Raw genomic sequence first — 13,956 nt, forward strand, 5'->3', positions numbered from 1 at the left:
ACAGCATGCTGGCCATGTGCATTACTTTATGGCCCGTCTACTCTTTAAAAAAAAAAAATGCATGTAAGTATGATAATGCACCAGATCACAATGCATGCATGATATCAAGCTGGTTCCACAAACACGGAGGTGAGAATTCAGTTTACTCGAATGGCCAGCACAGTCCCCAGGTGTCAATCCAATGGATTTTGGGTTGCGGGAGGCTCGCAGCATTAATGCGTGACCGAAACATCCGCGGGCGCTATTGACTGAGTACGGACGACAATTTTGTTCGTTTCCAGCACGTCTTTTTCCACGCCGTGAAAAATTCGAGTTTAAGTGGCAATACATCAATGTGGTTGACTGGTCAAGTGCAGTGGAATAATTGCCACCTCAGATCAAAGAAAAGTGGAAGAACATCTTGATTAAAGATTCCCTGAATCTCAACCCCCAATTCTTGAAACTCCTCCAACAATACCATGCAATATTATTTCAATAACGTGTAAATAGTTTTAAGACTACATATTGACACATTTTTCAAAAATAAGAAATAAGCTCCCCTTACAAACCTAGAAGTTAAAGTTAAGGCAGAACTACAACTCTCTGGTCCTAAATCCGACCTCAACAGCCCCTAGACTACTGCCCGTATTTAACCTTAGCAGCGGTGTTGGCAAAGAAAAATGTCAAAACCCTTGAAAAACTAAACTACTAATAGCTGTCATTGTCGATCTAGTTATGAACAAACGTTTTCGCACAGTATACGCCACGCACAGCTGGCTACGGTTAAATTATCATCTTCTTGGCATATGAACTCGGTTATAAATAACAGTAATGTTGTACAACTGCGTCTTTACGCAACATCAATAATGGCTGAATTGCTTTAACTAACCAGGACTTCCTGATATTTGACTACAGCACTCCCAGCTGTAGCGTCTCCGCTATTTTATACAGACTCTTGCGTGAATTAACAAACAGGAAACACTGAATTGGAAAATATGACAGACAAGCTACCTAACTATTGATAAGTCGGAGAATTAAACGAGACGCCCAATCGTCTTAGAGGAGGAGGGCGGTACTTCCGGTGCGTGACGCAGGGTGGAAGCCCCACCTTTTGTCTTTCCCGCACCGTCAATCAAAATAGAAAAAATCCACACGAAACACCGATCGCAGCCCGCCTTTGATTAAAATAATCATGTTTGGCGTTTAAATAAACTGAGAAACTCCCGATTAAGGCCACTCACGCTATGACTGGTACGTAATATTTAACCCGATTGAAGCATAGCACCGCCGATAAGTGCACTGTAGATGGTAGCTAGCTTTAGCCAAGTCTGTGGCTAATCTCCTCCAGCGCAGCCAGTAGTTTAGCGAAACACAAAAGTGAACATTTGCTACGCAACGAACCCGTCCAGACCGCTGCAATGGAGGCCAGTCTGAGAGTTTATAGTGTTATGACGTAGTTCAATATCTGTTTTGTACGGTTTTGTGAAGCGGAAACTGGAGAAATTTGTATGTTTTGCTCCGTTTGTCTGTGCCTTTCTGTAGCCCCTGAACAGCCAGTGAAACAGGAGGAAATGGCTGCCTTGGACGCGGACTACCTGCAGGCTCAGCAGAGCGCCGGAGACAAGGTCATTTTCCCCGCTTCCCTGCTCGCTCTTCCACCGGGTTTGTTGTAAATGCGTGGTGTTATGTGAAGTTCACACGTTTTAAATTTTGATGTTGATAAAAAAAGTCGTACTTCCTGTGTAGCTCCGGACTAACGGCCACCCACTTTCTTCTTTTTAAACCCGCCCATTGTGGGTAGGACACTCAGCCGTCACCGCTCGCTTTGCTGGCTGCTACCTGCAGCAAGATCGGCTCTCCGTTGACAGGGGATGATAACGGTGCTGGCGTGGTAAGTCACCACCTCGGCTAGAACCGCAGCAAAATTTAAATCTGGCGTAGACTAAATTGGCAAAGCGCTGAAGCGGTGTCGGTAGGGTGGACCGTTGAGCCGAAGCGATTTTCTCGGCATCTTGTATCAAGGCTCGACGACAAGCTTGGCCACTCAAACCCGGAGGTTTGACATTAACAATAGTTTGGTGCCGGAGCGTTCTGACAAATATTTTTTAAATGTTTTTAATCTGATGTAAGAGGTAATTTATGTATTTTGTAGTCTTACTAACGAGGTGTTTTGTAGTGCTTTTTTCCCCTCTATCGCGTTGCAATGCGGCCTCGATAGGCTCCGAACGAATTTATACCGTGTGAACTTCAAATATCTTCGTTTTACCCTGTGTCCCCGAACCCCTTTAACATGTATTTAACGCTGTTCTCCTTCTGCAGGGAAAGGTACAGCACTGTCCCGGGTTTGATGCCTGCTGTAATATAACACTCCTAGTGTAGCTCGCTCGCCAGTATCTAATGTTTGTTCCGAGTTTGGTCCCGAGAGGTTGTTCTGGCAGGACTGAGATGGTGCTTTTAAAACAAAGGGGTGTAATATTGCGTTCACCCCTCTCTTGATAAAGCCCGTATCCCGAAGGTGTATTCTTGCAGAAATATGTGTGCTCCAGTGTGTGCACAGTTGTGAAAAAAAGCACCTACTTTTAATGGCGAAAGTGTTTCTTTGTTCAGAAAGATGACTGAAAGCACAAATTATGTTACCGCTCGCCAACATTGTTAACCACCGATATGTACTTATTTTTGTAGACGACGGACCTGACATCCATACAGTTGACAGGGGCGTCGGAAAGATGGGAGGTGTTGACTCCCACGGTGACGGTCAAGGAGGAGCCGGGCGTGGTGCATATTCCAAACACAGGGATCGTAACGTCGAACGGACAGTATGTTCTCCCGCTGCAGAGCCAGCCCATTTTCGTGGCGTCTGGTGCGGACGGGTCCTCCGGTGCAGTGCCTCATGTTCAGTATCAGGTCATTCCGCAGATCCCCTCGGCCGACGGACAGATGAGCTTCGGGTCGGCCGTGGACGGGGTCTCGCTCGGTCAGGACGCCTCGGGGCAGATCCAGCTCCTGCAGGACGGGGGACAGGGCATCGGTGCTTCTGGGACTTCTGCCGACATCCTCACCAACACACACAACCTCATCTCCCAGACTGGGCACATTCAGCAGATCCAGGGAGTTTCTATCGCCAGTTCCACGTATAATAACCAGGGTCATGTCGTCACGAATGTGCCTGTCGGGTTGCCGGGAAACATCACGTTTGTTCCGATAAGCAGTGTGGACTTGGACTCGCTGGGGTTGTCGGGGGCCCAGACCATCGCGACGGGGGTCACCCCCGACGGTCAGCTGATCATGGCGGGCCAGACCGCGGACGGCTCCGACTGCGCAGACAAAACCCGGCAGCACATCGCCGGCGCCAACCAGGACATGTACGTGGCGACCAGCGTCTCCTCCCACCTCCCCGAAACGATAGACGGCACGGGGGTTCTGACCCAGGCCACGGCTGTGTCCTCGGCCAGCCAGCAGAGCTACCTGGCCCAGAGCCAGGCCCCGGGCATGGTGGTGTCGGCGGGCCAGCCGGGACTGCTGCAGGACGGGGAGGCTCAGGCCGGCTCCCAGCAGGCCGTGCAGCTGCTGAACCCCGGGACCTTCCTGATCCAGGCGCAGACGCTCACGCCCTCCGGGCAGATCCAGTGGCAGACCTTCCAGGTGCAGGGCGTGCAGAACCTGCAGAACCTGCAGCTGCCCGGCGGGGGGCAGCAGATCACGCTGGCTCCCGTGCAGGCGCTGTCCCTGGGGCAGGGCGGGGGGTCCGTCGGCCTCAGCACCACGCAGATCCCCAGCCTGCATACGGTGACGGTCAACTCCACGCAGGCGGGCATCCAGTTCCAGCAGGACCAGACCGCCAGCCCTGCAGGTAGAGCGCAGCACAGCCCCGCAGGTAGAGCGCAGCACAGCCCCGCAGGTAGAGCGCAGCACAGCCCCGCAGGTAGAGCGCAGCACAGCCCCGCAGGTAGAGCGCAGCACAGACCCGCAGGTAGAACGCTGCACAGCCCCGCTGGTAGAGCGCAGCACAGCCCCGCAGGTAGAGCGCAGCACAGCCCCGCAGGTAGAGCGCAGCACAGCCCCGCAGGTAGAGCGCAGCACAGGCCCGGCAGGTAGAGCGCAGCACAGCCCCGCAGGTAGAGCGCAGCACAGCCCCGTTGGTAGAGGGCAGCACAGCCCCGCTGGTAGAGGGCAGCACAGCCCCGCTGGTAGAGGGCAGCACAGCCCCGCTGGTAGAGGGCAGCACAGCCCCGCTGGTAGAGGGCAGCACAGCCCCGCTGGTAGAGGGCAGCACAGCCCCGCTGGTAGAGGGCAGCACAGCCCCGCAGGTAGAGGGCAGCACAGCCCCGCAGGTAGAGGGCAGCACAGCCCCGCAGGTAGAGCGCAGCACAGCCCCGCTGGTAGAGGGCAGCACAGCCCCGCTGGTAGAGGGCAGCACAGCCCCGCTGGTAGAGGGCAGCACAGCCCCGCAGGTAGGCATTTTATTCTGGTGGCAAGAGCCATAATGTTTGCTTGGTGTCACAATGAAAAACATGTCACAGTACAAACTGCTATACTTTCGAGGTCCATAACTTTATAAGTAAAAGTCCTAATTCTTTGAAAATGTGCATCTATGGGTAGGTTTGAAACATCTACCTACTTTTTATAATATAAATACGATAAATACGTAACGAATAACATTACATGAGATATGGCCCCTGATTAATTTATTTTGCCATTTTTGGCACGTATAGACCTGCCCAGAAACCAATGTCAGAAACTTTCTACATTGGAGATGTTGAAGTTACATGCTTAATTTTTCTAGAAAGATTTAGCTTTGGTACTCACTGGGTTTTGCGTGTACAAAACTAGTATCCAAACATACGTCTTTACATACCTGTAATGTGTCTTTGCAAGGATGACTGGCAAGAACTTTGCTATCTCTGGTGAGCCAGTGAGTCTCCCATCAGTGATCTGTGTACTGTTTTATTAACTCTGGAGTTCCACAGCTTTGTACAACCAACAACCAGAGACTTGCCCTTTAGTCTGAAATTGACATTTTGAACAGCATGTCAAGCCAGTGTTGTTTTGTTTGAGCGTAAATGACTCTTGAGGGGACATAACCCTCGATTCAGGTCCCAGTTCACATTCCTAACAGACTGGAGCTTTGAGTGCTGTTGATTATAACAGACTGTAGATTTGAGTGTGCCGTTGATTCTAACAGATGGGAGCTTTGAGTGCTGTTGATTCTAACTGACTGGAGATTTGAGTGTGCTATTGATTCTAACAGACTGGAGCTTTGAGTGCCGTTGATTCTGTGCAGCTTGGTTCAGAGACTGTGGGTTTTGTTGGACTGGGTTGTGAAGTTGGTGTAATGGGTCTTGTGTTCCTTTTGCACATCTGTTTTCATGAAGCACACGGAGCCTGCTCTAGCTAGTGCCAATCATTTCAGCCTCTCTTTCTCAGTTCTTGTCCAGACTAGTTTGCACGATGAATTAAATATAAGGTTTGGTTATTTTTTTTAAATAATCTTGTGTCTTAGAAGTATTACTCCAAGAAATTCTGTGCTAAGGGGTTTTTAGTTGTGTAATGAATGGATTTGAATGCAACATGCAGTAGTACCCGGATATGTGTATTTTAAGGTTTCTGTATTTTTAGGGAGAGTGGTTTGGAGTTTGTGTACAGTCAGACCTGCTTTGAGGACTCAATAGCTGCTGCTGAAATTGTCAGATTCTTTCATGTTTTTTTTACCATAGTGATGTATTTTAATCCCATTTTTAGAAAGGCTGTGCCTGCAGTGTCTTATAGTATATAGTATCACTTTTTAAAGAAATAATAAATAGAACAAATAGAAAATGCATAAAAGTACAGGTAATCATATATATTGTATACACAAAATGTATATTTGTTGTGCTTATTATTAGTTGTTGTTATTTGTTTCTTATTGTGTCTTAGACAAAGGCGTGTTTTTACCTGTATCTTGAACGGAGCAATAAGCCATATCAATGATTAAGTGTTTTTTATAATATTTTATTTCTTTGTGTAATGACTGATCTCCACCATGTAAAATGCTTCCGGGGGAAAAAACAATACCACTCCTCTCAGTCCTGAGCCCAATATGTGGCTCAACCCATATCCCAAGGGGTCCCTTTGGTTGAGAAAATTTAAACAAAAGTATAACCGTAATTTTGATTGGTTGAAAAGGTATAACGTTGAGCGTTTCATATTTCACTCTTGGGATTTTACAGTAGTTAGGCTTGAGTGCCATATTGCACTCTTGGGGCTGAAAAGGGTTATTAACTTAGCAGCCAGGCCTTGCACCTTCCTTGTGATTGACGAGAGCACATGAAATGATCACATGAAAGCTGTACGACCATGCTGCTAATTCATATCGGTGATGATGTTAATTTCCCTGGAAGCATTGCATGTAGCCTCTGAAGAGTTTGATTGGTCACTGCGTGTAGCCTCTGAAGAGTTTGATTGGTCACTACATGTAGCCTCTGAAGAGTTTGATTGGTCACTGCGTGTAGCCTCTGAAGAGTTTGCTTGGGTGAAAGAAAGCCGATGCTTCAATAACATTTGATAATCTTTGATATGGTTGATCACCCAGCCCATTGTTGCTCTGCTAACAGTTGACAGAAGTGCTTCAGTTCGCCATTGTAGCAGGTTTTTCATGTTTTTCTGTGTTATTGGAGACGACATGTCCCTCACAAAGGCAGCAGTGAGTATGGGGCTTCAGTCAGGCTCAGTGGTCCTCTCTCCCACTCAGACATCCAGGCAGTGCGTGTGGGGCTTGAGTCAGGCTCAGTGTTCCTCTCTCCCACTCAGACATCCAGGCAGTGCGTGTGGGGCTTGAGTCAGGCTCAGTGGTCCTCTCTCCCACTCAGACATCCAGGCAGTGCGTGTGGGGCTTGAGTCAGGCTCAGTGGTCCTCTCTCCCTCTCAGACATCCAGGCAGTGTGTGTGGGGCTTGAGTCAGGCTCAGTGGTCCCTCTCTCCCTCTCAGACATCCAGATAAAGGAGGAGCCGGACTCCGAGGAGTGGCAGCTCAGCAGCGACTCCACGCTGAACCCCAGCGACCTGTCGCACCTGCGCGTCCGGCTGGTGGAGGAGGAGATGGAGCCCCTGGGGCAGGAGGGCAAGCGTCTCCGCAGAGTGGCCTGCACCTGCCCCAACTGCAAGGAGGCTGGCGGCAGGTCAGCACTCCCGTGCTGCACAGCAGCAGCGCTGAATGCATGCGTGCTGTTCAGTCCTCGCCATACGCTCATTCAGCATATATGGTTTACATTAAACACAACCTAATGCTAGCCGGTTAACATTGCCCAGAGCATAATGCTAGCTGGCTAACATTGAGCATAACCTAATGCTAGCCGGTTAACATTAAGCATACTGTAATGCTAGCTTGCTAACATTGAGCATAACAATGCTAGCTGGGTAACATTGAGCATAACAACGCTAGCTGGCTAACTTTGAGCATAACTTAATGCTAGCTGGTTAACATTAAGCATAATATTGCTCTTGAGATCCTCATGGTGCAATTGGCTAATTTAACTTACATCGATCACTTAGCCTAAATAGCTTGCTATATGGCTAGCCTGGAGGAGTTTATGAATGTCAAACCACATTTTTTGTTTGTTGGCATAAATCCTGTCTGCAGCATGACACTGCAGTCACTTTAGCTGGCTGCTGTATGCTGGTAGCTTGTTATTGGTTAGCCTGTTAGGAACTGGCAAATGATCACCGCCTCTCTGTTTCCAGATGGAAAAGTAAAGTGAATAATAAAAAAGAAAAAACTTGAAGTGAATCATTATCAGTCCTGAACGGTTTAGCAGCCCTCCCGCTTGAAGCCAGTCTCTGTTTCAGGGTGCTGCCATGTTGAACTTCTGACTGCTTCTGACTGTGTGTCTGTGTGTGTCTGCCTGCCTGTGTCTTGTGTGTCTGTGTGTCTGTGTGTCTGCCTGCCTGTGTCTTGTATGTGTGTGTGTGTGTATGTGTCTCTGTGTGTGTGTGTGTGTGTGTGTGTGTGCGCGTGCGCGCGTGCGCGCGTGCATGTGTGTGTGTGCGTGTGTGTACATGCGTGTGGGTGTGTGTGCGTGTGCGCGTGTGTACATGCGTGTGTACATGCGTGTGTACATGCGTGTGTGTGTACATGCGTGTGGGTGTGTGTGCTTGTGTGTACATGCGTGTGGGTGTTGTGTCTCTCAGAGGGTCCGGCATCGGGAAGAAGAAGCAGCACGTGTGCCACATGCCGGGCTGTGGGAAGGTGTACGGGAAGACCTCGCACCTGCGGGCTCACCTGCGCTGGCACTCCGGGGAGCGGCCCTTCGTCTGCACCTGGATGTTCTGCGGGAAGAGGTTCACGCGCAGCGACGAGCTGCAGAGACACAGGAGAACGCACACAGGTACACACACACACACACTCACTCACACTCACACGCACACGCACACGCACACGCACGCACGCACGCACACACTCACACTCACGCACACACACACGTACACACACACACACACACACACACACACACACACACACTCACACACACTCACACACACACACACACACACACACTCACTCACACACGGGTACACGCACACACACAGGTACACTCACGGGTACACATGCACGCACGCACACACACACACACACACATACACACAATCACACACACGGGTACACACACACACACTCACACATAGGTACACACTCACACTCACACTCACACTCACACTCACACTCACACTCACACTCACACTCACACACACACTCACACTCACACACACACACACACACACACACACACACACGGGTACACACACACACACAAACACACACTCACACACACGGGTACACACACACACTCACACACAGGTACACACACACTCACTCACACACACACAGGTACACGCACACACTCACACACACAGGACTCACACTGTACTTTTTCTCTTGCCCCACAAGGAACCTCACCCCCTTTATAGAGTTCCAGGGTCACACTACTGATCCAGGGCAGATGCATAACGTTAAACAGGCACTTTCAGCATTTGCGATAGTTCTGCGCCAAATCAATTTTGTAATGGGTGGTATATCTCAGATTATAGCATTTCATGTTGCTAGGGCAAACTTCCAGTTACTAAGCCAAAAAGGGAACTAAAACTAAGATAGTCATGTAGTTTGATTTGGTCTGTAGTCAACTTTGTTCCTCCTGTCATAATGTAACAATCTAAAACGTGGCTAACTGGCTAGCAAAACAAAATGCCAGTTCATACTAGTCAAATCAATGTTTATTTAACATAATTCCTTGTTCCATTGTGTTGGCATCCCGCACATTGTTGATTCAAGGAATTAATCTGTAGTAGTTAGCAAGTGGTTTCACGCAGTTGCAGCAATCTGCGTCCTGGGTTGTAATGATTTGTTTTGACGACCTCAAAATACCCAAGGCCCCAAGGGTAACCCAAACCACAGGGTGGGAACCCCATGCTTTAGAGTTCCGGTTTAGAAAAATTGGGCTTATCATGCTTATCTTTTTGTAAAATTGATGACAAAATATCCAGTATTTCCAAAATAATATGAGACAAATCTTTTGGTTTGAAAATTATGCAGCCAGTTATGTCTGGACATTCATGCAGTGAAATGTTGGTTCTATCAGTCTGTCTGGCTTGTGCTGCACTGTCACTGTTTGAGGTTGTAGGCAGGTGTATGCAGCAAAATCTACAATATAAATTTTTTTATAGTGAAACAATTTCTACCATTATTAACTGATAGCATGCCTCCCTTGTCGCATTTTGTGAAGTGCTAAATGCTAATTTGGTACTTTTTTCTTTTGCACAATCAAAGCGAGTTAAACTGAAACATACAGAAACATTTGGAATCTGTTATTGGAGTTTGATGGAGGGCCAGAGTTATGCAGCTGAGAAGAAAGAAAAGCTGTCCAAGACGGGCAAAATAATTGGCTTACCAGAATTTTTTAGGACATCATGAATAACACTAGGTTCTTAAAGCTACAGTTGTGTTCAAGAAAATAGCAGTACAACATCAGTAACCTGATGAACCACTGTTATTAGTAGTAGTGGTGTATCTGCATGGCAGATACTTTACTTATAGTAGTGTAATAGAAAAACAACAGACCCAACTGTCATGACATGCATGCTGCTTGTTCTGAGTAATTGACGCATTCATTGAAAGGGACGTGTTCAAAATAATAGCAGTGTGGAGTTTAATTAGAGAATTCATTCATTCTGTGAAAAAAAAAAAAACAGGTGTCATTAATTATTAAGGAAGAAGGGAAGCTAATGTTTCACACATTGTTATAAAATGTATTTCCTTCGGAATTGCTAAGTAAAATGGGCGGTTCCAAACATTGTTTGGAGGAACAACGTCATTTGATTAAAAGGTTGATTGGGGAGGAGAAAACATATAAAGTGCAGCAAATTATAGGATGCTCAGCTAAAATGATCTCAAATGCTAAAATGGCAACAAAAACCCGAAACAAGCAGAAGAAAACAAGCAACTACTGTTAAAATGGATTGAAGAATAGTCAGAATGGCAAAGATTCAGCCATTTATCAGCTCTTGAAAGATCAAAGATGATCTACAATTACCTGTAAGTGATGTTACAGTCAGAAGACGTTTGACTGATGCTAAGCTATCAGCAAGAAGCCCCTGTAAAAAACACCTTTGTTGAAAAAAGGGCATGTGCAGAATTGGTTAAAATTAGCCAAGGAACACATGGATTGGTCCAAAGAGAAATGGCGTAACATTCTGTGGACTGATGAGATTAAAATTGTTCTGGTCATCGACAGTACATCAGGTGACCCCTGGGTAATTCAAGCCACAGTACACTGTGAAGACAGTTAAGCATGGTGGCGGTGACATGTGGGGTGACATTCAAAATGCAGTTTCTGAAGCAAAACCCAAAAATTTGCAGGAAATGTTGAATATAGTCCGTTTGTCTTGGGCTAAAATACCTGTTCCTAGGTGCCAGGAGTTGGTTGACTCGATGCAATGCAGATGCGCAGCAGTTATCAAAAACAATGGTCATGCAACTAAATATTAGTTCAGTAATTTAAAGTGAAGTTAAATCTTGAAATATTTCTTCTTTAATTGTTTGAGTTTGAAAAGAAAAATGTCGACACTGCCATTTTTCTGAACAGATTAATATTCCTTTTCTCTGTAAAAGAATAACGCAGACTTGATAAAATTTGCTAATGCTTTGATTTGGAATTGAATGTGTAATGTTTCCACTACATTTGAAATTTTGAACTAAAAGCTATGAAAATTCTTTTTTTAATGCACTGCTATTCATTTGAACACAACTGTATCTTATACATGTGAAGCATGTCCCAAATATTATGGTGCCTAGAAATCGGGGGACTACGTCTAAAAAGTGCTTCAACATGGTGTAACCGAAATGTATACGAAATATTCTTGGATAAAAGCTGAAATATGTTCTTTTTATAGCTGGCAGATTAGACTGAGCTGGGGACAATCCCCCCTGGAGCGATGTAGGGTTAAGGGCCTTGCTCAAGGGTCCTACAGCTGCTCTGATCTTATCATGGCTACACCGGGGTTTGAACCACCGACCTTGCGGATCCCAGTCATGTACCTTAACCACCACGCTCCAGACTGCCCACTTTAACCAGGTGTGAGTTGTGTGATTACAAATCTAAAATTGTGGAGAACAAAACCAAATCAAGAAGACCTATGGAGCTCACTGTGGATATAGAAATACTGTCCAAGCTGAGATTGTGTGTCTGGTTACCATATTGTTCATTCACTTGCCTTCTCTGAACCCGTGGTGTGTTTTCTGTTGCAGGGGAGAAGAAGTTTGTGTGTCCGGAGTGTTCTAAACGCTTCATGCGCAGCGACCACCTGGCCAAGCACATAAAAACGCACCAGAATAAGAAGGCCGTGAACTCTGGAGGCGTGGCCATGGCTACCGTGGAGACGGCCTCCTCCGATGGCATCCTCACGGCGGGGGGGACCACGCTCATCCTCACCAACATTCAGCAGGGCGCTGTTCCGGGCCTGGGGGCCACCAACTCCGCCAACGCCCAGGACCTCCTGTCCAACTCCGAGATCCCTCTGCAACTAGTCACGGTCGCCGCAAGCCAAGTCATGGAGTAGCCAAAACCTCCAGACCCTCCCGCTCTCCCCGTTTTTTACATCTATAAATATATATATAAAAATATATATAAATATATATATTTTAAAGAAATTATCTGTTTATTATCATTAGCAGTCTTTTTAAAGATGGGGCAAAAATGACACACTCAAATGCCTTATTTTGTATCATACTCTGTACTATAATCTGGTGGCGCTGCATGTATTTTTAGCTACAATTCAGTGTATAATAGTTCTGAATAAAATGTTTTTGTACAAAGGAATTGAATGGTACAGAGGGAAGCTGATTATATAGTAAATGGGTTTTTGGGGATTGTAAAGCAGGAACAGTGGAGGAGTCCTGTTGTCAAAACACAAACCATCATCTTCAAGCACTGGCTTGTGCTTGTGTTTATTTACAGGATATGATTGTGCTTGTTTATTTACAGGATATGATTGTGCTTGCCGGTGTAATTAAAGGTTGACTGCACACAAGGGTAATTATGCTTCGTAATTATGTCTACAAGAGTCAGATTTGGGATTTTCCTAAACTCAGAATTTTGTTTTGCCACATGTTCAGTTGTAATTAGGAATTTTGCAGGTGGTAAAAGAGAACAATCATGTGATTTAAAGCTGTCCCTTTTGTTTTCTGTGTTTGTAAGTCTTCTGCTGATTGGGTCAGTCCTATGCAGTTCTTTCAGAAAAAGCGGTTTTCTGGAAGGCTCTCCGCAGTTTGTTGAATCGGAAGCTCCTTGTTTTTGAATTTCTTTTGTAGGTGTCCTTAATGAGCGCCTGTGCTTGTTCAGTGAACGTTCATTTTCAAACGGATCGCATTTCAATTCTGACTCCTTTATATAGAAAGCCATGTAAAAGGGTTGAGTTGCCAAACTTTCAGGATGACCTGTTCATGCAGTAACGTTGTATCGTACGGTCAGAGTCCACCCCTGCGGCCCCCTGCAGGCCAATGCGTGTTGAGGTGAAGGACCAAAAGAAGGGCCCATTTCTTGCATACTGTGTCATGGTATATTTGTCAGGGTCTTAATATTACTTTTTTGCGTATTAGTCCCCCCCCCCCCTCGTTAGTGGGGTGTAAATGGAGACCCTCAGGCTGTGACATCACTCAGAGGCTCTCTCGTGTGAGTGAAATGGTGTCTGGAGAAGGTACCGTTTTCTTATTGGCACTGTACTATACCAATTAACTGCAGTTTAATAATCATCTTTTTATAAACTTATCTTTTTATATACTGGCCAGGAAGGTGTGTAGCCTATGCACTCTTTTTGCTCTGTCAAAAAAAATTTACTTTTCTTTTTTAAAATGTATTTCTATATTATTTGTTTCATTTGTTTTCTATATAGAAATGTTTCTGACATTCATTATGCAGGTTGTGTAATGTAAGATTTGAAATGTGATTTATGAGTGCTATACAATCTTGTTGCTGGAGTTGATTATTCCAGTGACTGGAATTTTGTTTAAAAAAATAAAAAAAGTTAGACAATATTTTACAATATAACTCATAAGGCCATCTGAAACTGAGACTCTACCTTGTAATTGAAATATATTAAACCCAAAGTGGTCATTAATAAAACACTATTTTGACATTTCATTTGCTTGTGTTTACTTTCAATTTCTTTGATGAAACTAATTACATTTTTTTAACATGGAATATTGTTAAAAAGTGTTATGTGTAGTGTAATAATCTGTGTATGAATGTGCATATATATATATATATATATATATATATACCATAATTCATTGGCCAGTGACACATTATTTTGGTTCTATATTCTAGCGCTTTGAGTTTGAAATGATACAATGATGAGTTTGAAGTGCAGACTCAGCTTTCATGGAGGGTATTTCCATCCATATCGGATGAACCGTTTCGAAATTATACGCTCACCGATCACTTTGTGAGGAAC

The 13,956-nt window shown here is 45.6% G+C and overlaps 1 protein-coding gene across 3 annotated transcripts; it reads left to right on the forward strand.

Annotated features, from left to right (window-relative positions):
• The first annotated feature begins 1,105 nt into the window (after positions 1-1,105).
• On the forward strand, positions 1,106-13,643 carry LOC133116990 (transcription factor Sp3-like). Of its 3 annotated transcripts, none has more exons than XM_061227040.1 (7): positions 1,106-1,230; positions 1,522-1,604; positions 1,781-1,870; positions 2,662-3,829; positions 6,944-7,133; positions 8,143-8,339; positions 11,753-13,643. In XM_061227040.1, the coding sequence occupies exons 1-7, from the start codon at positions 1,224-1,226 to the stop codon at positions 12,061-12,063; spliced, it is 2,046 nt and encodes a 681-aa protein (XP_061083024.1). In that variant the 5' UTR covers positions 1,106-1,223; the 3' UTR covers positions 12,064-13,643. The 3 variants fall into 3 exon arrangements, with proteins under 3 accessions (XP_061083024.1, XP_061083025.1, XP_061083026.1); XM_061227041.1 differs by having other exon boundaries at positions 1,790-1,870; XM_061227042.1 differs by lacking the exon at positions 1,781-1,870.
• Positions 13,644-13,956: the final 313 nt, after the last annotated feature.

This window comes from Conger conger, chromosome 17, assembly GCF_963514075.1.
Source record: "Conger conger chromosome 17, fConCon1.1, whole genome shotgun sequence".
NCBI lineage: Eukaryota > Metazoa > Chordata > Actinopteri > Anguilliformes > Congridae > Conger > Conger conger.

What these genes read in the sequence shown, in the direction of transcription:
- LOC133116990 (XM_061227040.1), top strand. An exon ending in ATGATAACGGTGCTGGCGTG is followed by an intron (nt 1,871 to 2,661) that starts GTAAGTCACCAC and finishes TTATTTTTGTAG; the next exon opens with ACGACGGACCTGACATCCAT. An exon ending in CCAGACCGCCAGCCCTGCAG is followed by an intron (nt 3,830 to 6,943) that starts GTAGAGCGCAGC and finishes TCTCCCTCTCAG; the next exon opens with ACATCCAGATAAAGGAGGAG.